This window comes from Chelonoidis abingdonii, chromosome 3, assembly GCF_003597395.2.
Source record: "Chelonoidis abingdonii isolate Lonesome George chromosome 3, CheloAbing_2.0, whole genome shotgun sequence".
Classification (NCBI taxonomy): Eukaryota; Metazoa; Chordata; order Testudines; family Testudinidae; genus Chelonoidis; species Chelonoidis abingdonii.
The window spans coordinates 157450320-157475694 of NC_133771.1; the positions used below are offsets into that span (position 1 = coordinate 157450320).

The window sequence follows — 25375 nt, forward strand, 5'->3', positions numbered from 1 at the left end:
CTGCTCCAACCAAACCTTCCTGCTCCAACTCCCACACTGTCTGACTGAAGCAGGGGGGTTTTATCACATGACTGACTGCTGGTGCTCTGATTGGCTTCAGGTGCTCTGATTGTCTTCAGATGCTCTAGTTAATCTATAGCAAACCTTCCTCCCCTTGCAGGGAATAAGGCTCCCTGCTAACACTCTCCTGCTGCCCTCTGGCCGTGCTGTATCACAATACAAATTGAGTAGTTGCATGCACAAGTGGTTAAATACATTTATGCTAATTAGTCTCATTAGAATGTGCAATTACTTGATTTGTTTGAACAGTTATAATTTTGCCTGCAAATTTCATTTCTAGTTGCATATCTAAACTTCTTGAAAATCTTGCTTTGCATGTAATTAGGAGAAACTATTGTGTTCAAATTCCCATTGACAACAGTAATATGAGCCATATTTATTCCCTTATAAATAAATAGTATGCCTGTTGAATATACAGTTTCAAGTGCTTCATTAGACTTTTAATATTTATAGAAAATTACACTCATATTGAGAAATTAAATATGGAAGGCATACCAACTGAATGAATAGGAATAAAATGTATATATTTGTATATTAAAATAGTGCTTCGTTACATCTTTCAGGAATTTTTCCCAATATCACTTTGAATTAATCATTTTAATTTCACTTGTTCTTAGTTGAAGAAGCTAAAATATATACATTCATTAACAACATGCTGTTCCATCTGTTGTAGAATGTAGGACTATCTCTATGGGTCAGGGACAAGAAGTTCATGCACGCAAGCTAACTCAGACGTCAATGCAGCAGGTATGAAAGAGCACTGAAATGCCAGTTAAGGTTCTGTGTTGGTTTTTTATGCCCTTTATACCCGTACCCTTGTATCCTAGAGCTTGAATTTCTATGTAAAATTGACTCTGGGTTTTATATGCTCATCTCAAGGTCAGAAATATAAAAAGTCCCACATCAGTTTAGTGTATTTATATCCAATGCTGAAAACGCAGTGCAGCACTAGATACAGAAAATCAGCAATAGCAACATAAAACTTCTGAAAATCAACCCGGTTTTATATAGGGAAGGGACCATCTTTTTTGTGTGTGTTTGTATAGTGCCTAGTCCATGACTAGGGGTCCTAGATGCTATAGTAATACAAATAATAAATACATAATAATAATTTAGAAGAGTGACAGAGTTTAATTAAGCATCTTCCTCCCAAACTAGTAGAGACTGTTTAAAAGAAAGAAATATATATAATTATTTTCACTGTATTTCAGTTGACCAAAATATATGAAATGGTTATAGAAATATTTTTATTAAATTTATTCATCAAATGTTCATTTGTATGTAAAGGAACTAACACAAAATAGCAACTATAATATTATAAATTGCAATAAAACCCATGTAGGTCACTGGAATTAATTTAATAGTCTCCAGTATTTGTATTGGGCTTCTTTTTCATGTTAACAATAACACAGGTGAGGCTGAAAAGACTGATTATTTTAATTCACAAATAGAAGAAATTCACTCCAGTGTAGATGGCCAACCCTCAAAATACAGCATATGTGGTACTTAAGAGATCCATAGGATTTGGGCAACCTTCTGCACAAGGCTGAATTTCACCCAAATGTGGTTATTGGAGATTAACTGTAGGTTATCAATAAAAAGGTTTAATCTTCCCTCATCCTCTCTACAGTGATGTTAGACTCTTTAACTTAACAAATAATTAAAAAGAAAAGATGTATGTGTCGGGTTTCAACTGGAATATTTTCACTCTTTGGAGACTTTTTGAACTGATAATACAGTTGAGTCAATAGATGTTTTGCTGGATTAAGGAATGCTGGGTTTGGCTTTCTGTTATTTACTTTTGCCACTTGATGGCACTGCTACTTTACTTTCACATTGTGTCCAGTTATTTCCCGTTTTCTGTCTGAACTATAGCATATGAAAATAACTTCAAATTTATTTTTGCTAGCTGTTATATCTATGTCACTGTCCAAATTACATGACACTATGTAGCCAAAAAACCTCCACAAACTCAGAATCATTAGATGCATGTGACCAAATCTGATTCTAACATAAACGTGGTGGTTTTCTTTTTTTTAAATCACAAGATGGTTTACTGACTAAAAATTATTTCATAAATTATTTTTATACAGGGGGGCTGGGTGTTACTTCAGAACTGTCACCTAGGCCTGGATTTCATGGATGAACTACTGGAAACAGTTGTTACTGCAGAGATTCCTAATGAGACCTTTCGAGTTTGGATAACCACTGAGCCACATGACAAGTTCCCAATTACACTGCTACAGGTTTTTCAAATACTTAGTCAGATCTAATATCATTAAGTGAATTTAGATAAATTAGGTATATGAAAATGAAATAATTAGTAAAACAAAGTCTGAAGCTAAAAATATGGCACTGGAATGGAAGTTACATTGCAAAATCTGAAGCATTCTCAAAAGTCACGTTAATATTTTAAAAATACTGTATATCCTAGGACTTTAATTTACTGGTTCCAATATATATTAGTTTTGTGTAGTTTCTGATCAGCTGTATTTCAGCTACACATCTCTTGATTATATGACTCGTAAATTTACAAATTGCAATATTTTAGATCAGAGGTGGGCAAACTACAGCCCTGGAGCCACATCCAGCCCTCCAGATGTTTTAATCCAGCCCTCGAGTTTCCTCCGGGAAGGGGGGTCTGGGGCTTGCCCTGCTCCAGTGCTCCAGTCAGGGAGTGGAATCCGGGTCTTGCCCCACTCCGCACAGCTCCCAGAAACAGTGGCATGCCCCCCTGCTGGCTCCTATGCATAGGGGCAGCCAGGGGGCTCCACACACTGCCCTCATCCCACGTGCCACTCCCACAGCTTCCATTGGCCAGGAACTGCAGTCAATGGGAGCTGCAAGGACAGCACCTGCGCACAGGACAGCACACAGAGCCGCCTGGCCTCCTCGTAGGAGCCAGAGGGGGGACATGCCACTGTTTCTGGGATCTGCTTGAGGTAAGCACCACCCAGAGTCTGTGTCCCAGCCCCCTACCCCAGCCCTGATCCCTCTCCCACCCTCCAAACCCCTCAGTCCCAGCCTGGAGAACCCTCCTCCCAACTCCTCATCCCCAGCCCCACCCCAGAGCCCACACCCGCAGCCAGAGCCCTCACACCCTCCTGCACCCCAACCCCTAATTTTCTGAGCATTCATGGCTCGCCATACAATTTCCATACCCAGATGTGGCTCTCGGGCTAAAAAGTTTGCTCACCCCATTGTATATAGAACTTTGTTTTATTTTAAGAGAGTAAATCTAATTGTTTCACCATTTTTACATGACAGATTTCTATAAAGTTCACAAATGAACCTCCCCAGGGTGTACGTGCAGGTTTGAAAAGAACATTTTCAGGAATTAATCAAGACCTGCTAGATGTCAGCAATATGCCTATGTGGAAACCTCTGCTTTACACTGTAGCTTTCCTACATTCCACTGTACAGGTATTTCGTACAGGTTTTGCATCCAACTTCATGTTAAGTGGAGTCTTTTTCACTTGGGTTCCTGATAAAAGTAGATATTTGTATCTTTATTGTAATATGAAAGTCTCTTATTTCATGCTCCATGTGCATTATATTGGAGGACTGGGGACTCCTCTTCAGATGTACCTTACTGATTTAGTCTCTTTTAAGTTACAGGCAGATTTTATATTCTGAGACTTTGGAATCTTTTTGCTTTTATTAATGTCAATGGACATTTTCCTCCGCTGACTTCAGTGTGAGTAGGACTCGGCCCACATTGTGTAATGTAAAGATATGGTAGTCATGAGATTTATATACTAACGTTTTTCACTTTCTGAATATAGATCCTTTTATCCACAGATCTCAAAGCACTTTACAAACATTAATTAAACCTTCAGGCCTCTTCTAAGGACTTGTCTACACTTACAGTGCTGCAGTGGCGCAGCTGCTCTGGTGCAGCTGCATCTCTATAGCATTTAGTGAAGACTATGCCTGCCTACCTCCCATTGGTGTAGGTACTCCACCTCCCTGTTAGGTGGTAGCTATGTTGAGGGAAGAAGCCCTCCCATGGACATAGTGCTGTCTACACTGGGAGTTCTGTCGGTATAACTGCATCCTTCAGGGGTGTGGATTTTCCACACCCCTGAACAACATAGTTATACCAACATAAGTTTGTAGTGTAGAACACAGCTAAGCTGCTGATATTCTTGCTGTGGCACATGGCCTCCGTTTGTAAAGGTTCCCCCCACCCCCACCCCAGTGAGGCATGTTTATGCATCTATTTGCTCCTTACTCCTCTTCCAGCTCATATGAGTAGTGAGTGAGCAAGCTATGCTGCATGCTGCCTCATGGAGATACTGTACTTGTAGTGCTGGAGTATCCCAGACCTATTCGGCCAGCAGGAACATTTTGGTAATACTGTAGCTATTCATCCATCCAGATGAGGTATTTAAAGAGTATCAGTCACCATACTTATATAGGCAATGGTCTGCATTTAAACTCACCATCACCTGATCTCCACCCCCAGTGACAAAGGTTCCATAGATAAGTATACTGTACTCAGTAATTCAGGGAAATTTACAAAGAACCATTATACTCATTCGTAAGTATTAAGAGTTAATACTGTCTTATTTCCTTATACTAAATAATATCTGACTTAAGAAGACTAGAAGGAAAATTGTTTACATCCCCAATTGTTCATTGAGATTATTTGCTTATTTCATAGTTTCAGTGTATCTAACTGTTTTTTCAGTCCTTAATTCAAACACCTGTCCCTGCAACCTAAAACACAGGGCAAGTTCTGCACCAAGTTACACTGCATAGATCCGGAGTGACTCTAGTCAATGGAGTGATTCTGTAAACAACTATGGAAACCCTTTTCGTGAGGCTGCAATACAGATGTTGATTAAATTAAAATGTGAAAAATTTCTCCAAAAAACTTCTTTAATTGTTAATATTAAAAATAAGTTTTTAAAAGTGAAACTCTGAAAGTCGCATATATAAAATATCAAGATAAAAGAAAATGCCGCCTTCTTGCTTATCCTTTTTTTCAATAAGTAGGATTATTTCAAATGAGAGTCTATCACCAAATTATGTGATTTCTGAGATTCAGAAAAAGCAATAGTCCTTTTAAATAAATCATAACTCAGTAAACAAAAGCATAACTTAAACTTGACTGTTCAATTACAGAACTAATTATGCTGAAAAATGCAGCTGTGTTTTTAAATAGATTATCAAACCCCCATCCCCACAAGTTCAATTTGATGTTTTAACTTTTATGGTGCATGTTTCCTCTTCTGCATCTTAAAACAGAAGGTATCCTGGCAGTCAGTATATCTCCACCTATTAGGAAGCAAGTAGGCAAAAAGAACTGTCAGCCATTGCAAATAAGGATCAATCTTCCAATGTTCTTTCTCCTCAATATTTTGCTCTTTCATGTGGAAGCATAGAGCAAGTATCTTAGTCCTCCAATTTTAAGCCTCTCTTTCTGTTGCATAGTTTCTCTCCTCATTCATTACTCGCAGACTAATGTCTCCAACCTGTGGAATTCAGAAGCAGGCCAGTGCTGTTGCTAGAAGCACCAAGATGAAGCTCCACGTTCAGGGCTGGCTCTATCATTTTTGCCGCCCGAAGCGAAAAAAAAAAAAGAAAAAGAAAAAGAAAAGCCGCTCAGACTGCTACCCGAACTGCCGAAGCAAGAAAGAAAAAAAAAGCTGCCCGGACTGTGCTGCCCCAAAAATGGACGGAATGCCTTAGCATGTGCTACCCCAGGCATGTGCTTCCTCCGCTGGTGCCTGGAGCTGGCCCTGTCCACCTTTCAGCTCAGGTCACCAGATTTTCTCCCTCCAGTGGTGGAACAAGTGGGCAATTCAGTTTCTCCCAATCATTTTGTTTTAAAATCTTTACTTGTATTCATTTTTGTGTAGTTGTGATTTATAATCTTCCTCCTCTTCCTCCCATGGACAAGGTAAATAGCAGCTTGGTGGTTTCAACCACCTGGATCTGCTGCTGCAGCATCTCCCCGCCAGATTCCCCTGCCCCCACTCTGGCATGGCAGAACTGTCCTGCAAATATCTAATTTAAAGCAGTGTTCCCTAAGTGAGGCAGCACTTACAGGCTCTACAGAGGGTGAATAATGTCCTGTCTGTTGCCAGTGAGCTGACCTTTGCACTGTTATGGCATGGGGGCTCACATTCCAACCAGCATGTCAAGTCCTCACCCTACCCTGAAGAGCCATCACTCTAATACAGAAAAGCGTTATCATCAGCTTCTGAGCTTTTGGGATCAAGTCTAAAGGATGAGGAGGAAGCTAAGTGCCACAACAGACTTGGGGCTGGAGGGGAGGGAGGATCCTAAAAGGATCCAGAGACTCCATGTTCACCATCACAGATACTGGTGTGGGTCCTCAGGTCCCTGGGGAAAGAAGCAGGGATCCTACACATCTCCCCTTCCTCCCAATATGAATCGGGGGATTTTCATGATACTGAGAGGTAAGGCCTGCAAATCCCAGGCCAGGTCTACACTGCGACTTTAAATCGGTTTAATGGCCGATATACCGATTTAACGCTGTATCCGTTCACATGACGTCGTCATTAATATCGATTTTACCGCCTCCTTAAATCGATTTCGGAACTCCTCCCAAACGGAGGAGAGTTATTGCGTCGTATAAATCGATAAAGTGTAAACTCCGATTTTACGGCGTCGTGCATGGCGGAAATCGACGTTATTGGCCTCCCGGTTCTGCCCAGAGTGCATTCCATGCCGCTCTGGAGACAGCAAATCTGACTCGAGTGCACCGGGCAGGTAAACACGGAAAAGCCCCGCCCTTTGAATTACATTTCCTCCCATGCTTGTCCAGCGGGAGCTCTGCATCAGCATATCGGCTGTGCTGATGCAGTACTCAATCCAAAAGAGCTCAGCATGGACCGTACGGGAGATACAGGTCGGTGATCGCTGTGATGGGAGAGACAAATTCTTTGTCGTACCTGCTCCGTTACATGAGACACTGAAATCCGAAGCGTTTGAAATAAAAACCTGCAGGAGTACACAGCCGCTGCGTGACAAGACGTAACGGGAGCTAGACGACTCAAAATGACGCTCATGAGACAGGAGGGAGGGGGTTACGAGATCACCCGCAGGTCCGCACAGTCCACAGCAAATCCTCTGGTTAAAATTATTTCCATTCTTTGGACTGAGCTCAAATGTCTGTAGGATTTCATACTACAGTGTCTGGCTGGTTCGAGGGAGACCAGCATTCTCTCAGCTTTTATTCCCCCACTCACCAAGTGAAAAAAAAGGAAAGATTGCTCGTGCTATGGCCGTTTGCTCAATGCACCTACGAAAAAAGGCGGCCAAAGGGTTGTCTGCTGCCTTCACAAAGGGAGGGGTGAGGCTGTACCCCAGCACCGAACTCGAGGCATGTTTCTGCCCCATCAGGCACATGTGCTCGGTCAACACGGAAGTGGGAACTATGGGCATGCTGAGTGAAACAGCTACCCACAGTGACACCGACGTCCTTAAATCGTGGTGCCCTGGACCAGGACGCAAGCATCGATCTTGTGAGTGCACTGTGGCAGCGCAAACGCCGATTTTTAACATCGGTCTAGTAGTATTCACTAGCATATCTTTAATAGCGTTGAAACTATTCTTCGTAAACATGGCAGATGTGACGTAGATCTTCAACTCAGAAGCCACTGCCATCACCTAACCAAGGCTAAAGGCAAGTATACGGTCCGTTGCAAGCGAGTGAGCACTCACGATGCCGGTGTGTTCTGATTTCGGCTTCTTATCTTCAGGTCGCCTTCGCTCATCACAGACTATGGTAACCATTGTCCAAGTTATGGTGTGCCAGCGCACCGCGTGCACGGCATCAGACAGAAGATTTTTACCCTAGCAACACACGGTGGGGCTGAGCAGGGGCACCCGCCCTGGTAGTCTGGCGCCGTATGAGCTGGATATATACTCTAACGTCTTCCTGCCGAAACACTCTACAGCCTAGCTTTCTTCAGCGTCTTTCCTTGTAGTAGCGGCATATATGGGCCGTTGTTCGGTTGTTGGAACAGTGGAGCGCAGCTTAGCTGACCTCCACTTCCTTAGCTACTCGTAGTTCTTGTGTATACTTATGCTTTTTTTCTTTACTAGCATAGTTAGTTTAATAATAGTTAGCGGGGTTCGGGGAGTAGCCCCTTCCCCGCAACCAGTGCCAGAGCCCATGCCCGGCTCACCGGTTCTTAGACCATGCTTGGCCTGCCTCAGGCCGTTGCTGACAGGAGATCCACACGACTCTTGTGTACGGTGCCTTGGGGGATCGCATTTCACAGCTAAGTGCCCCATTTGCAAGGTGTTTAAGCCGAGAACAAAATGGAGTGACACTTTCATTCCCCCCCCGACCTTCTGCACTGAGCGCTGGCTACTCAGCGGACAGAAGCGCCTCCTCGGCACTGGACCCCGCCGGCACCGGCCGTTACCGGCACCGAAGTCGACTCGGCACTGCTCCCTTTCTCTGAGGTTGAGGAAGCCCATGACTCCTCCTGCCAGTGCCCGACAGCTCCCTGGTGCACTCCGTGGTTGAGCTCCCTGCTCCTGCTGCTTCTGTGCCAACTGCACCGCAGCCAGAGAGCTCGTTTAAGTCGGACTGCCCGCCACCAACACCTGCAGAGGCACTGATGATGCCGGCACCGTTGATTCCGGTCCCGTGGGGCCGTCGAATCCAGTGCCTGCCTGCTCCCTGGCGTGCGCTGTGGTTGAGCTTCCTGCTCCTGCTGCTTCCGTGCCAACTGCACCGCAGCCAGAGAGCTCGTCTAAGTCGGATCGCCTTGCACCGACACCTGCCGTGGCACCGACAACGTCGGCACCATCGATCCCGGTCCCAAAAGGGCCGTCGAATCCAGTGCCTGGCCGCTCCCCGGCACGCGCCGTGGTTGAGCTTCCTGCTCCTGCTGCTTCCGTGCCAATGGCACCGCAGCCAGAGAGCTCATCTAAGTCAGATCGCCCGGCACCGACACCTGCCGCGGCACCGACAATGTCGGCACCATCGATCCCGGTCCCACAAGGGCCGTCGAATCCAGTGCCTGAGGGCTCCCCGGCGCACGCCGTGGTCGAGATCCCTGCTCCTACTGCTCCCGTGCAAACTGCACCACAGACAGAGAGCCTGTCTAAGCCAGATCGCCCAGCACCGACACTGCTGAGGCACTGGCGACGTCAGCACCGTCGATCCCGGTCCCATGAGGGCCGTCGAATCCGGTGCCTGACAGCTCCCTGATATGCACTGTGGTCGAGCTTACTGTTCCCTCCACGCCAAGACATTTCCAACGACGAGGGATCTCATTGCCGTGACAGAGTGGATGCTGCCTGAACCCTCGGCACCGCCGGTGCGGGTAATACAGTCTCTTGGCAAGCCTCCTTGATACGACCATCCTCTGTCGGCGCAGCAGGGTGGCACTGTTCATGATCACGGTCCCACAGACGCTCCAAGTCCCATCGGCGCTCCCGCTCCCAACACCACTTGCAGTCCCGACGCTGCTCTCCTTGGCACCAGTCGCACTCGCCGCACAGGTCGGTGTCCCGTTCACCGACCGGATAATCTCGGCACTGTTCCAGCTCCCAGCACCGCTACAGGCACTGTGACTCCCGTAGCTGCTCCCAACCTCGAGATCTCGGTCAACCTCCCGGCACCGCTCTGGTCGCAGGTCCGGATCTCGTTCCAGGTACCAGTGCGCCTTCCGGTACCGGTCCCAGGTGCCGAGTTGGACAAGGTCTGGTAGAGTCAGAGACTCTGTCCATGATTTTTCAGCACCTCCATGGCCACCCGGACATGCATCAGTGTCTCCCCACGCGGACAGCTCTTATGCTCAGGACCGCGATTCTGGTGTGCCCACCAACAACCTGAGAGCCCATCAGGACCTCCTATGGAGGGTAGCACTCAATGCGGACCTCCAGGTGCAGGAGGTCCTGGAAGTAAGGGACCTGGTAGTGGACTTTCTATCGGCGGTTGCCCCACTAGAGGGTGCCCTACCGTTATTTCGGACCATCCAGGCGAATGCCAATACCATGGAGGGACGCTACTTGTCTGTCCATCTCCTCTTTGCTCACTAGCCACTCAGTTGGTAAGAAAGGAACGGGGCATGGTCAACAGGCGCCGCCCGAATCGAGGTAGCAAATGACCGCTATCCTCAGCGCAGGATGTATCTGCAAGGGCGTAACCCTGTGTGGCAAATCAATTAAAGCCCTGCTTAGCGCCTATATCATTAACACCTGGATAACGGTGAAATAATTTATGGAACTTCTCCACCATGACTCCCGCCAAGAGTTCGACTGCCCTTTTGGAGGAGGGAAAAAAAAGGCGGCCAGAGCGTCTCCTCTGGCCTCGTTACCATGAGGAAGCATCGTCATGGCTTCAGGTGTTTCAACACCTCGGGCCTTTCAGACTTACCTTGTGGTAAAGCCTCTTTGCAGGGAAAATCAACCCCGGTGCAAAGCACTGAAGCGGCCACACAGGGTCTTAATTGGGATGTCTCTCGGCATGATATGCCGATGCACGATACGGCAGCTCTTTTCTGACCCAGCTCCACACCGCACCACCTGTCGCCTAACCACAGATAGGACTTTTGGAGACGCACGCGGAGGGTGGTCGCAGCACGACCGTCAGCACCCTAGAGTCCAATCGCCCGAAGGTCCCTCGCAATCAGCCCGGGACCAAAGTATGAACTTTCGAAGGTAGCCCAGAGGCGGCGTACGTTACCAGGCGATCCTCACTCCTTACTATCTCTTGGCGTGTCTCAGTTAACTTTGCAGTGTGCTTCCTCCTACGGACAGTGAGAGTTATGGTCTGTACCCTACTCCAATTTTGTTCCAACCCTGTCCCCTTTAGGGTCTCCTCTCGGGCACAAATTCCTTACAAGAGGTACACGACGCGCTCGATGAACGAGAGTGGCAACTTACTCCCCTTTAGTTCCCTAACATCCCACTCCTGACGAGCATCGGTTACCTGATCTCTCGTAGCCCACAGGACCATCCAGTTTATGACTAAGGCTGGAACTCCATGGATCCCTTGGGACACATTATCCTGTGTCTTGGATCCTGGAGGACGCTTAAGTTCGCCGCTCCCATTGAAAAAGACCCACGCGTACCGTCTTGCACATTGCGCATCTTCCCATGTACGCACCAGGAGCGTACCTATCCGACTTCTAGCCAACCGTTGGATACTTCCAGTTTTACGGTCCTGATGTTTGCCTTTCTGCAGCCCCTCAAGGCATTAATCCAATTGCATGTTGGCTGTAGTCAACGACCACACCTCCGCCATGTCGATATGCGTTTTCGCATAATCTGGACGATTGGCTTAATCTCTGAGGAGCCTCCAAGACACAAAGTCGCTCAGCTGTGGCTCTCATAAGGACCTAGTTCACATGTTCTAGGCCGATGACGTCACTATGAACATCCACGCTGCGTTCCACGCAGAGGTTGACTTCTAGGGGCTATCTGGGGAACTCCGAGCTACGCCGATCCTGCTTACCACAGCCATGGTCTTCAGGCAGGCCAACTGGCAACACTTATTCCAACAACCTCGGTCGCACTTGTCCGGTCTCATGGGTCCTCATGGCTGCCTGCTAGTTTGTAACCAAACATCGCTACATTCTGGTCTCTGTCTCTCCAATTCTCAAATCGGCGTACCGCCCTGTGACCAGGGCCCAAGGTCACGATAGTTCACATTCTCCCTCGTAGCCCCTAGCCCCTAGAATGTGCTAAACTTCCCTCCCTGGTGTGGGCAGGGATGCTGCTCCATCCGCCCCAGCCCTCACTGTCCCTGACGACGGATGCGTCATCTCTCGGCTCAAGTGCTCACCTCAGTAACCTTCGAGCTTAAGGCCTTTGGTCTTCTTGGGAGCTGGCATTCCACACCAATGTCCAAAAATGAGAGCAGTCCGCCTGGCGAGTCAGGGGTTCCAGCAGCAGCTGCGACGCCGTGGCGTCTCAGTGTTTACAGCCAACACAATGGCCATGTACTACATAAACAACCTGGCAGGGGCATGGTCCTCCTCCTTTTGTCAGGAGGCCATCCATCTCTGGGACTTTTGCATAGTCCACTCGATAAATCTGGTAGGATCCTTTCTCCTTGGCGCTTCGACTCAGCAGGTCTTCCCTGTCTCATGAGTGATTGCCCTGCCCGATGTGATGCATTCTGTTGCCAGAAGTGGGGATTTTTCCCACATATGGACCTGTTCGCTTACCGCGAGAACAGGAAATGTCCGAGGTTCTGCTCCTTCCAAGGTCTCTCCCCGGGACCGATCTCGGACGCTGTCCTCATGCTGTGGAAGGGCCAACGCCTTTATGCCTTCCCACCGTTCCCTCGGCTCATTGGGTCCTGCTCAAACTTCGCAGGGGCAGGGCGTGCATCATCATGATCACTCCAGCGTGGTCCAGGCAGCACTGATACGCCACGTTGCTTGGCCTGTCAATAGCCTACCCAATTACCCTGCCACTCCACCAGACCTCATACCTCAGTTCCACGGCAGACTTCGCCACCCGGACCTGCAGTCTCTTCACCTCATGGTGTGGCTGCTATGTGACTATCGGGTTAGCAGGAAGCCTTCCACCTGGTCAACATGCCTGGCCAGATGGAAGCGTTTCTCCTACATGTGCGAAACGCTTAATCTTACTCCTGCTGAGGTCTTGATCCCCTCTATTCGAACTACCCTCTGGCCTACAACAGCAGGGCCTAGAGGTGTCATCACTGAGGGTACACTTGGCAGCCATCTCTACTTTCCACCCTGGCTAAGGTGGTCGTTCTGTGTTCTCACACTCTATGGTTTCGAGGTTCCTCAAGGGCTTGGAACACATACACCCTTAGGTACGCCGCCCAGCCCCAACCTGGGACCTCAACCTGGTTTTTAACCAGACTTATGTCTCCTCCATTCGACCCATTAGCGACCTGCTCACTGCTATACCTGTCTTGGAAGACAGCTTTCCTCGTAGCCATTACATCGGCCAGACGAGTCTTTGAGCTCAGGGCTCTTATGGTGGTTCCGCCATACACTATGTTCACAAAGGCAAGGTGCAGTTACGACCACACCCCGGCTATTCCTCCTATGGGTGGTTTCAGCCTTTCTGTTAACACACCTCCCAACGCACGATCGGGGAACAATTGCACTCCCTGGACGTCTGTACGAGGCAGCTCTGTCATTTGATGTTGAGTGAAAAACCCATTTTGTACACATTCCCCAACTCTCGATCGCCAGTAGCAGACCGAAGGACAAGGCCTCATGTTTCCTCTAGAGATCTCATTTATGGGTGATGACGTAGCAACTCCGCACATTGTAGATTTGGCCTCACATTTCCCCAAGCCCATCACCTGGCATTCTTGCTAGGGTGTCACGCTTCATTCTGGCAAGCCTGTGGACTCATTCCTACCCCGAGATCTGTCGCACAAGCTCCGATGGGCTCGGTCCATACCTTGCTTTGACTTGTGCTCTGGTACATCAAGAGATGCTGCAGCCTCTGGCTCAGCAGTTTTAATTCTGCTGCATATTTCCTCCGACTCACGCCACTAAGTTGGAATCACTAACTGATGGATATGACAGCACTCGAAGAGAAAAGACGGTTATCACCTTTGTAACTGTTGTTCTCGAGATGTGTTGCCATATCCATTCCACACCGCCTCCTTCCCTCTGTCGGAGTAGCCGCAGAAGGACTGAAAAGGCGCTGGGGTCGGCAGGGTATATATCTGGCTCCGAGCGGCGCCACTCAGGGGGCGCCCTGCCAACCACGAGTGTTGCTAGGGTAAAACCTTCTGACGATGTGCACGCGGTGGCGCCACACTTAACTGGAATGGATATGAGCAACAATCTCGAAGACAACAGTTACAAAGGTGAGTATACGTCTTTTCTCCTTTGCTGCCTCCATATCTGAGCAGTATTAGCTGGGGCATTCTCAGATTTCTCTCACAGGCTGTGTGTCATAGTTCCTGCTCACCCCAAGCCTCCAACATGTTGGCATGCAAAAAGTCCATCCTCTGTGAGGTCTGTTCAGCCTCAGTTACTAGGAAATTTGGCCTTTCTGGCTTTCAGTTTGAGGATCCTCCTCTGCTGAGAGAGAAACTCAGATTTTAGGCGCAGCGAATGAGTGTTGTGTCTTTGGATCTCAGCCATAACCTCTGCCAAGGCGCTCAAATCTGAAGGTGAGAAAGGGTTCCTGTCTCCACCTCCTGTACATCTAGGCTGATCCACATTAGCCTTAGGAGACTTCTCAGTTGTGACAAACAGAGATATGAGATTTCACTCCATGAGAGCACCATCTGGGATTACAGCGAGGTAAGTGAGAATCCCTTTCCATGTTCAAATGATCCTTATTTACTGGAGTAAAGCCTGATGGTATAAATTGTGTCTAGGGTACGTCTACACTGTGGGATTATTCCGATTTTACATAAACCGGTTTTATAACAGATGTATAAAGTCGAGTGCACCGGCCACCTAAAGCATTAATTCGGCGCTGTGCGCCATGGTCTGAGGCTAGCGTCGATTTCGGAGTGTTGCACTGTGGGTAGCTATTCCATAGCTTCCATGTTCTGCAGTCTCCTGCCCGCTTAGAATCTGGGTTGAGAGCCCAGTGGCTGATGTGGCAAAATCATTGTCGCGGGTTGGTTTGGGTAATGTCGTAGTCTTCCTTCCTCCGGGAAGCAACGGCAGCAATCATTTCGCACCCTTTTTCTGGATTGCCTGGCAGACGCCATAGCACGGCAACCATGGAGCCGTCGCTCAGCTTTTTTTTTTTTAAAGTCACGTATGTGTACTGTGATGCGCAAACAGAGGCATACTCCGCGTACCAGCGCATTTCATTTGCTTTTGCATGATGCGAGACGGTTATACGTCGTTTGTGTACTGTGGCTGCTGGTGTAAATTGGCAATGAGTGACGGTTATCTGTCCCTCTTGTACTGTCTGTGCTATCAAGGGTGCCCCTGGCTGAGATCGGCCAGGGGCGCCAAAACAAAACTGGGAATGATCCCGAGGTCAATCCTCCTTTATGGTTTCTAAAAATAGAGTCAGTTCTAGCTTAGGAATTATAGGGAAGTTACTAGAGAACCAGTTGTATCAGAGAGCATAGGTGCTCTGTGTCAGATCCGCAGAATGATGAGCTAATGCCATTCATGGGGGTGCCCTGCAACAACCCACCGTTGCTCCTCTCCCCAACCTTCCTGCTGACTGTGGCAGTGTCCCCCATTGTGTCATGAAGTAATAAAGAATGCAGGAATAATAAACACTGAGTTTTTGTGAGATAAAATGAGGGGGAGCGGCTCCGGTGCTTGACAGTCCAGGCAGGACATTAGCGGTGCGGGGGAGAAAGCGGCAGCAGACAGATTTTCTTTACAGGAAGGAGGGGCTGATGGAGCTAGCCCCAGTTGCTATGATGAAGACGGTTACCAGCGTTCTGTCCATACTGGGATGACGGGAGTCTTCCATTTTTTACTTCAGGCGCCCTGGCCAGCCTCCTGAAGCCAGCAGGAGGCACTCATGGGTTATAACAAGGATGGTTCACCGTCCCTATGCTCCATCTGCACCAGGAGGGGGAGGAGCGAATACTGTGCTTCACTGCTGCAGCATCGGCGTCTACCAGCAGCATTTCAGTAGACACAGGGTGACATGAAAGAGTCAAGAAACGTATTCTTCCTTTCTTTCACGTGTGGGGGGAGGGAGGAAATTGACAAGCTGTTCTGAACACACCGGACAATGTGTTTGAACCTACAGAGCATTGAGAGCTCAGCAAGAATGCAAATATTTTTCGGAAACTTGTGTGGACTGTGGATATTGTGAGTTTTCAGTACCCCCCTCCTCATGGAGCATCCATTTGAGTCTCGGCTTCCCGTTACGCTTGTCCTGCAGCACTGTAGCCTGGAGATTTTGTTTTTCAAACGCTTTGGCATTTCGTCTTCTGTAATGGAGCTTTTATAAGAACAGATTTGTTTCCCCATACAACGATCAGATCCAGTATTTCCATACAGTCCATCCTGAGCTCTTTTTTGAGTTTGAGGCGCATTGCACTCGTGCTGATCAGAGCTCCATGCTTGGAAAACAGGAAATGAAAATCAAAATTTCGCGGGGGCTTTTCCTGTTTACCTGGCCACAGCATCCGAGTTCAGATTGCTGTCCAGAGCGGTCACAGTGGAGCACTGTGGGATACCGCCCAGAGGCCAATACCGTCGATTTGCGGCCACATTAAGTCTAATCAGATATGTAATACTGATTTTAGTGCTACTCCTCTCGTCGGGGAGGAGTACAGAAACCGATTTAAAGAGCACTTTATATTGATATAAAGGGCCTTGTAGTGTGGACGGGTACAGCGTTAAATCGATTTAACGCTGCTAAAATCGGGTTAAACGTGTAGTGTAGACCAGGCCTTACGATGCTTATTTGTGTGCTAAGCAGCCTGTGGGAGCAGGCAGGCAACCTTTCAGGCTTCTGGGGATATCTACTAAGATACTTCTACAATCAAGATATGTGTACCAGTACCCCTCCTCTGAATGTGTAGTCCCATGCCAGGATGAATAGTACATTACCTCACCCCCTGTAAACAGCCAGGGGAAGAAATACCACACATACGAATAAAAAAAATTAAACCCACAGGACTTTTCCAGGACAGAATGTCAATGGTTTGCAAGGAATTCCCTGTCAAGCATTATCAGATACATGATTTCCTGTTGATGCTTCCTCTGAGGGCATCATAATCTCCAAACAAGGGCACCTGATTAATCCAAATGTTAAACTAAAACAAATTTTATAAATTTTGGGACTGTAAGATTAATGCAACAGTAGCTCCACCAGTGAAAGGCATAGTCACACTCTCAGAAAAGACTTCGTTCCAAAAGACACCATAGACCATAGCACTGATGACACACTGCACAGCAGTTTCAAAGCCTCAACTTTAGCCTTTCAGATGAAAGTTTTTTTTTCATATATTTAATAAGGAAAACCTACTTTGTGGCAAACAAGTGGCTCATTGTCTAGAGAGGTATGATCCTTGCTTGAAGTGACATGTCTCATGTTCTGTCCTGGTCAAACCCTTAATGTGATTTGTAATGAGCAATGGATTCCAACTTGGTGGCTATAAGTAAGCCATTACACCCGTGAATAGACATCACTCATCTTAAATTTATATATTGTCCTAGTCACACTTGCAGGTGAGCAGCTATTGGCAGAAACATTAGAGAAATTACTAGCTGAGATTGCAGAGAGGCCTCAGCCCTCACTATCGAAGCTAGCGCAGCAATCCATTGGTTGCTACTGACACCCAAGGAATTAAAGAAGGGACTGTTACCCTGGCAGAGGGAAAAATCTGGAGCAGATGCTTCCAAAGAAACACAAGTACATTTTCCTCCAAACCAAAAAAATCCTCAGCATGGCAAAGACAAAGAGCATTTGTGTAGAAGAGCACCCTACTGCTGTGTAAGAGTCTACCTTCTGATCCACTGTTTGCACCAAGAAACTTAAGTGGCTAGTGCTTGTCACAGCAAGGCACTGGTTTCATGTTACACATCTACACCCATGCATAGATAACATGCCAATCAGTACGCTGTCCAGAGAAACAGACATCTTCATAAATGAACAGCTGCTGGAAAGGATTCATAGCCACCACTTCTTCAAAATCAAGAGTTTTTTATTCCAGTATGAAGAATTGTTCACCCAGATATCAAAATAGACATAGATCTGGCCGTAATTTTACCATTATGTTAAAGATTTGCAAAGATCAAAACTTTCATTGCATCAATCATTTCCTGAGAGGCCGTCACTAGCCAATTATTTCTAGTGGCTAGGATTGCTGGTGCCATGCTTCAGCTTCATCTGCTCCAAGTGGGTTTCTCAAAATGCACCTGCTGAAATTATTTCTGAGGATGTAGAACCATGAACTTGATGCAATGCAAAATTATGTGTCATTCTTGGATAACATCCAATACCTCTTTTTGGGTAGGTAAGTTAAAAAAAATACAACTTTGACTCTGGATCTTTGCATACTCACTGTGGAAGCAAGGATCTCTGGAAGACAAATTTCCAAAATATCATTGTACGCATCCTTTCAGTTCATTTCAACACCTCTGTCAGGGTGTATCTTAAGGGAGCAGAGGGAGAAAGCAAAATCCACAGCCATGAGCATATAGGTTTGGACCAGTGGTTCTACTGAGTCCAGTATCCTCTCTGTGACAGTAACCAGTACCATCTGTATCAATGGAAAGTGCAAGAAACCATGTAGTGAGCAATTATGGTACGTGCAGAGGTTTATAGCCCTTCTGAAACCAGGGTGTAACCAGAGGTCAAAGCTTCTCATGGCAGTGGAAATAATTTCTTGGCTACAGAAGAATTTACAGCCTTTCAAGACAGCTCACCAAAAGGACATAGAAGAGAGTAAAAGGGAGAGTTTGTGGTCCTCCTCCTAGCCCTTCACTGGCCCAGAAGGCCTTTAGTACTTGCTAGATAGCCAAGGATGCCACATTATCTGCAGAAAACACTGGACCTCTTGGCGCATGGACTCCTTCATCAGACCGGGAACACCTACAGTTAACAGCATAGATTCTCCGATAACCTCTGATACAGTTTGGTATCCAGATAGAACTCAACCAGGAAATTTCATTTACTGATCTGATCAAATTTACATTTCTGGTGTGAGTGGAAACAGAAAGGTCTTTGGGGCAGAAACTGCCTCTTTGTTCTGTGCCCAGCACAATGGGGACCTGACCTATAGATACTATTGTGATAGAAATATTATAATAATCCCAAAGGTCTGGTAATCTCAGCTACTCTAGAGTTCTACAGGACGTTTGGCTGGAATCCCGTAACCAAGCACTGTAGAAACGTGGGTACCAGCTATAGCAGCATTTTGTAGCCAGGCAAACTGGATCTTCCATGTAAGTGTCATGTGTTAAGTTTAATCACATCGACCAATTAGACAACTCTGTGGCTGGCCTTTCTGGTTACCATGACTTCCAAAAGGCAAGTTTTGGAATTGGTTCCTATGTCTATACAACCATTAACACTGCCTTTGTCATGTGGAAAAGGTTATTCTTGAGCTCCAGAAACCTTTCAGTTCAAGATAAGTTCCTCTTTCTGCAGATCCTGGGAAATAGTTCTCCCATCATTGCTTTCTAACTCTTGGAAAGTTGTGGCATAAATGGGCATTCCTAGAGCTCTAAAGATATATCTTAAGCATATGGAGTACATATGTTCATCTCATTCCAAAATGGCAAGGTCTGAGGGCCTCAAGGTTGCTGCAGGCAAGATGTAAAAACCCAGCACCAGTTGGCATGCTAGGCATCTGGGAAACTATTCACAGAGGCACTAATGGGAAAGTGTATGAGCCTCATCTGAGGAATACTTGCAAAGTAAGTTTCCATTCCTCTGCAATGGCATCCTTTGGTAGGAAAATGCTACTGGGTTGATTCCCACATAGTGTCTTAGTTTATAAAGCTCTTGTTTTATATGGGAGAAACTTCCATTGCTGCATATTATTCTACTATACTAATTAAACTCTGCTTATACCTTCCCTCCCTACTTCTGGGATTCACTAATTACTACTTCCCCTGAGTAATGAATGAGGAGAGAAACTGTGCAACAGAATTAGAAATTCCTTAGCTGATAATTTTCTTTCTCGTAGCAGCCTTTCTTCAAATTAGTCCATTCTGGTAGTCTTGTAAATAACATGACTATACATTGAAAAATTTCTCTAAAGGGGTTCTTCTCTAAAGGGAGAAATTATCATAGGGGTAATTTAATACATTATATCAAGTTGTTTTAATGCTAATAATTGGTTGCTGGAGTGTTTCTATATCTGTGGAAGAACTCTTCTGGTGGCCTGAGCTGAAGAGTAGAGCTTAGTCCTGGAGCCTCCAGCACAATATTGGGCCACGTCTGAATTCCACAGTCCATGAGTAATGAATTCAGAGAGAAATTGCTAGCAGAAAAGAAATATCTTATTTCCCTTTAAGCTCTAAAAGTCTCAACTGTTAGAAAGAGAAAGTGCTTACTGGGCTCTGTTTCGGCTCTGCTCAAAATCAATACTCTACTTAATCTGAAATCTTGTGATTTGTAACCATGGAATTGTCCTCTCTCTTTGCTGTAATTTTCTTCTCTGCCCCATCCTCATTCATCTACACTTTTGCGGAGTTGATGGTTTTGGAACCTGGAACTTTGCCTCTGAGGTTATGACATGATTTTCTATTCTAAACATCACTGTAGTCACACTTAGAGGTGAATCTAAATCCAAGGGAGGCAAGAATTAGTTTAAATTGGTGTAATTTATACCTTCATAAAGGTCTCTCACTGTGTACATTACATCAGTTTAAGCAGTGGCAGTGCAAATCACTTTGCAGCGTATCTCAGCCCTGACCATCTCTAGGAGTGTGATAAAATCCATAATTTCCTATCCGAGATTGACAAAAATCAGCATTCTTGTTGACAGTGTAGACCATAGTTTTTCGCAGGGTGAATACCTGTCCACTATAAGCTAATCTGAGACTACCAGTTTGTTACATAGGCTAACTTCTTTTTGTCACAAGTGATCTAAGGTCAAATTCATATTAGTGACATGAAGCTGAAAGCTTGATGTATCTTAACAAATTGCCTTTGCAGTCTAATCCCCTAGGACTAGTTCTTCTATACTGACTACAATGGGCAGCAGGGCCGGCCTTAGGGAAAATGGTGCCCTGGATGAATTTGTATTTTGGTGCCCTTTCTTTGAGACCAAGTGCATGGAGGTTGAGTGGATAGGGGCACAGCTCCTCCAGCAGTGACTCCTCCCACTGCGGCTGCAATGGGAGCAGGAAGTGGGGGTGGGATGGGGTGCAGAGCTTCCTGCAGCCAGGAGAGGTTCAAAGAGGTGGGTCTGACCCAGCTCTGGGTGCAGCCCATGCAGCGGAAGAGGAAGTCCAGTCCCTCCCCTAAAAATTCTCCTGTAGCTACTTCAGTTTTGCTGTGTAAATGGGATTAAAGTAAGATAAATTGTATTTGTCGTGTGTAGCTAGCAATCAATACTAAGTCCTCCTTTTTACTCCACACTTGAATTTACAGGCAGACACATGAATCAGAAAAAAGAAAAGTCTCCTGCTACAGGGGGTCTGTGTTATTTAATGCACACTGGAACCAGTTTCTACTGTGCTTCAGTGAGACACAGATATTGATGTATAGTTCTTTTTAGGCTCGCCTACCTCTCCCTTCCCCCAGAATGCCTGGAAACCATCCCTGAAAAATCAGGAAAAATATGAAGACATTTACTGACAGCTCTGTCTTCACTGATCAGCTACAAAAAACAGAAGTACTTCTTCGAGTGATTGCACATGTCCATTCCATTTCAGGTGTTTGCATGCCCAGTACACCAGAGTTGGAGATTTTGCCCTTAGCAGTACCTGTCAAGGTGGTGCCTCATGATGCTCTGAAATGTATAAATGGCAGAACAGCCCCAACCCACTCAGTTCCTTCTTACCACCTGTAGTCGGAGGTCAGAACATGGTAGCTTGCTTTTGCTACTGTTCTCCCTTTGGGTAACATTGTTCTTCTCTTGTGTATAGTTTGGCATTTGTCTATAGCTTAGCGTAAGTTTCAATTTTGGTTGTTTTTCATAATTTAGTGGACTATCAGTTCCCACTTGTTCTGGGTGCCAATGCCTGGTACCAGGAAATGCCTTGATTTCCTAGTTTTAAGCCTTGCACTGGCTGCAGGAAATCCATGCCAGTGAGTGACCTCATTCTCAGTGTCTAAAGTGCCTTGGTGAGGCTCATGTCCAAGACAGATGCCAAATCTGTAAGCCCTGACCTAAAAAGGCTAGGGAGCTGAGGCTATGTCACCTTTTCCAAAAGGCTGCCCTATGTCCACCATCATAGCTTTCCTGCTCGAGGCAGGCACCAACCACTTCTGCTTCAGATAGAAGTGCCCCTCCAGACATTGCCACTCTCTGTCCCTGGTACCAAAAAGAAATAGCAGGGTACTTTGAAGGACTAATCCTCTAAGATATCAAGGTCCCTAGTACTGTCAATCAGTAAACAGTCTGGGAAGCAGGGTAGAGTATCTTCAGAGAAGAGCCATTCCTGGGTGCCACTGGATCTCAGGCAGGATCATCAGTTCCAGCATCTGTGCCTTTTTGATTGACACTGACTACTGCTAGCAGACCAACCCATTCAGCAGTATCAACACCTTTAATGCAACAACAGCAGCATAGGGGGGACCTCTCTGTACCAATAACCCCAGAGGCATATGCTGCAGCATGGGTGCCTCTAAGTATCAGCATCTCCAGCAGTAAAAGAGACATCTCGCCTGGTACCAACAAACTCAGTCTGCATCATATCTACCTAAAGGTAGAGGTCAGCTTCTGGTACCATAGCTAGCTTTGGATACTCCTTCACCTCCTTGACCAGTGCCATCCAGAGGTGAACCCAGTGTGCTCCTCTTGATACTGTCATCTTTGGAGTCTCAACAGCAGTCCTCAGCACAGAAGCGGCGCGAGGGATTTTGGTGCCCTAGGTGCAGGGCCGGCTCGCCGGTCTCACGGCTCCGGTGGACCTCCCACAGGCATTCCTGCGGATGGTCCACTGGTTCTGCAGCTCTGGTGGACCTCCCGCAGGCATTCCTGCGGACGGTCTGCTGGTTCCGTGGCTCTGGTGGACCTGCAGCAGGCATCCCTGCGGACGGTCCGCTGGTCCCACGGCTCCGGTGGACCTGCCGCAGGCGTGTCTGCGGATGCTCCACCGGAGCCGCGAGACCAGCGGACCTCCCACCGGAGCAGTCTGCCACCCTCCCAAATCTTGGCGCCCTAGGCGACCATCTAGATCGCCTAGGCGCTGGCCCTGCCTCAGCACCAAACATTACCACACATCTCAGGTCAAGTAACTCAGGCTTATCTTCAGAATCAGAGATTGCTGATATGTGTCTCGGTCCTGAGATAGGAGGCATCACTTTCCATTGCTGAGGAGTTTTCACCCTAGGTATCCAGCAGAGTTTCCAAATTAGTTGAGGGACATGAAAGAGGCCTGTTCAAGGGATGCATAAAGTGGCCTTATGAATAGAAGAAAACCTTCTACTAGGTACATTTACTATTGAACTGGAACTTGTGGGCTCATCAAAAAGGTGTTTCACCAGTTTGGTCTTCTGTACAGCATGTTCTGAACTATTTATTCCACCTGAAATAGCACCATCCTTCCATTAGTTCCATCAGTTTTCATTCATTTAGAAGCTATCTCCACTTTCCACCCTCCAATTGCTAATCACTCAGTTCTCTCCAATCCAATATCACTCAGGTTCTTGAGGAGTCTGGGGTTATTTCCCCAAGTATTGGATCCTATCTTCTCTTGGGACTTAAATCTGGTATTAAGGCTGATGGCTCCATCCTTTGAACCACTGGCTAACTAGTAGTTGCTTCATCTTTCAATGAAAGTAGCCTTTTTGGTAGTGATCACCTCTATGAGGAGGGGTAGAATTGTTTGCCCTGAGAGCTGACCCCATTATACAGTCTTTTACAAGGACGCAGTATATTTACTCCTACATCCAAAATTTCTAACTTAAGTAATCTCTCACGTCCACATCAATCAGGCAATATACTGACTAACTTTCTTTCCTAAGCTCCATACCTGGGATGTCAGGAGAGCCTTAGCTTTTTACTTGGACAGGACTAACCCATTTAAGTAATCCTCACAATTGTTCATGGCAGCTGCGGACAGGACGAAGGATATTCCAGTCTCAACTCAGAGAATTTCATCATGGATTTCCTCCTGCATATATTTGAGCTACAACGTTGCTAACGCCACTCTGACAGAGTGGTAGGACATTTGTAGAGCTGAAGTTGGTCATCAGAACATACCTTTGTATCTCGTTATGTCATGTCTCAGTCTAGAGGTGATGCCAGGTTTGGATGTATAGTCCTTCAATCATTGTTCAGTTAAAATCTGACCCCACCGCTGGATTGAACTGCTTGTGATGCACCTGAAGTGCATGTGCAATCTCTCAAAAGAAGAAAAAGTGGTTACTAATCTGTTCTGTATCTTTTGTTCTTCCAGGTGTGTTGCCCATGTCCATTCCATGACTCACCCTCCTTCCCCACTATATTGCAGTCTGTCCAGTAAGTAGGAACTGTGGAGGTCAAGGTGGCTCCACGCTTTATACCACTGTGCAGCAGCATGAGGCAGCAGAGGGTGTGGTACTGCTAAGGAAAAAATCTCTGACTCTGGAATGGATATGTGCGACACATCTTGAAGAACAACAGTTATAGAACAGAGTTAGTGACCATTTTTTCATGTGCCTGAAATGTGTAATAGGATCAGACTTCCAGCCAAAGCCACAGCCAGCAGCAAGATCTAATAAAGCAGATAAACTTTCTTTTTATCACAAATATGCTGTCTCTCTGCAAATTTCTGACAGTATAACCCACTGTGTCAGTTGCTTCCTCTTCCACAGCCACTGTGTGTCCTCTAGATTCAGCTGTTGCTTCCGCCAGGGCCGGCTCCAGGCCTCAGCGCGCCAAGCGCGTGCTTGGGGCGGCATGCCACAGGGGGCGCTCTGCTGGTTGCCGGGAGGGCGGCAGGCAGCTCCGGTGGACCTCCCACAGGCTTCCCTGCAGAGGGTCTGCTGGTCCCGCGGCTCCAGTGGAGCATCCGCAGGCACACCTGTGGGAGGTCCACCGGATCCGCGGGACCGGTGAGCGGCAGAGCGCCCCCCGCGCCATGCCACCGTGCTTGGGGCGGCGAAATGGCTAGAGCCGGCCCTGGCTTCCGCATGCTGCTACTCAGCTATCTCACAGTGTCTCTGCTTGCTTCTTTTTCTTTTCTTTTTTTTCCCCTTATTAGATCTGGTATTTTTTCAGACAGTTATACCAACATTATACATCTAACATTTGCAGCTAAGGGAACTATATATAAATATCAGAGGACAGAAGTCAGAAGGCTTTTGGGAGATCCTCATCCTAGTAAATCCACACTGATTTCCTGTTGCTTTCTGAACCCATTCATTCTTTTGGGGACAGAATTATCCTTTTTTTTTTTTCAGAGTAGAAAAACATACCTTTAGACAAATGGATTCTGTCATTCTAACTGTTACTATATAGAATGTGCCTCACTTCTCAGAAAATGTTATAAAGAAGAGTGATGTGACTCTATTTAGCATCTACAAGATATCTATGCTTTTCTTCCTTTCCCTTCAGATGAACTGAATGAAGGTACTTTCTCTGCTGTTGTTTTTAAGTGCCCAAGCATTCAGAAGACTTCACAAAAGTCTTGACTCTCAAATGGCTTAACTGGCTTTTGGAGCATAGGATATTCAAGAAGGAATTTCTTTAGTGTATAAAAGAAGGTGTACAGCAAAGAAAAGTTTTCGTATCCACAGTTGTGCAATACTCATATCTCCATATAACTACTGC

General features: G+C 46.6%; 1 protein-coding gene across 1 annotated transcript in view; it reads left to right on the forward strand.

Moving 5' to 3' along the window:
* The window catches only part of DNAH8 (dynein axonemal heavy chain 8), a 621721-nt gene that overhangs the window by 562388 nt on the left and 33958 nt on the right, over positions 1-25375 (forward strand). Inside the window, exons 84-86 of the mRNA XM_075064269.1 lie at positions 734-807; positions 2154-2306; positions 3328-3483. Of these exons, the coding sequence (XP_074920370.1) occupies positions 734-807; positions 2154-2306; positions 3328-3483 (383 nt within the window). The remainder of the gene's footprint in view (positions 1-733; positions 808-2153; positions 2307-3327; positions 3484-25375) is intronic.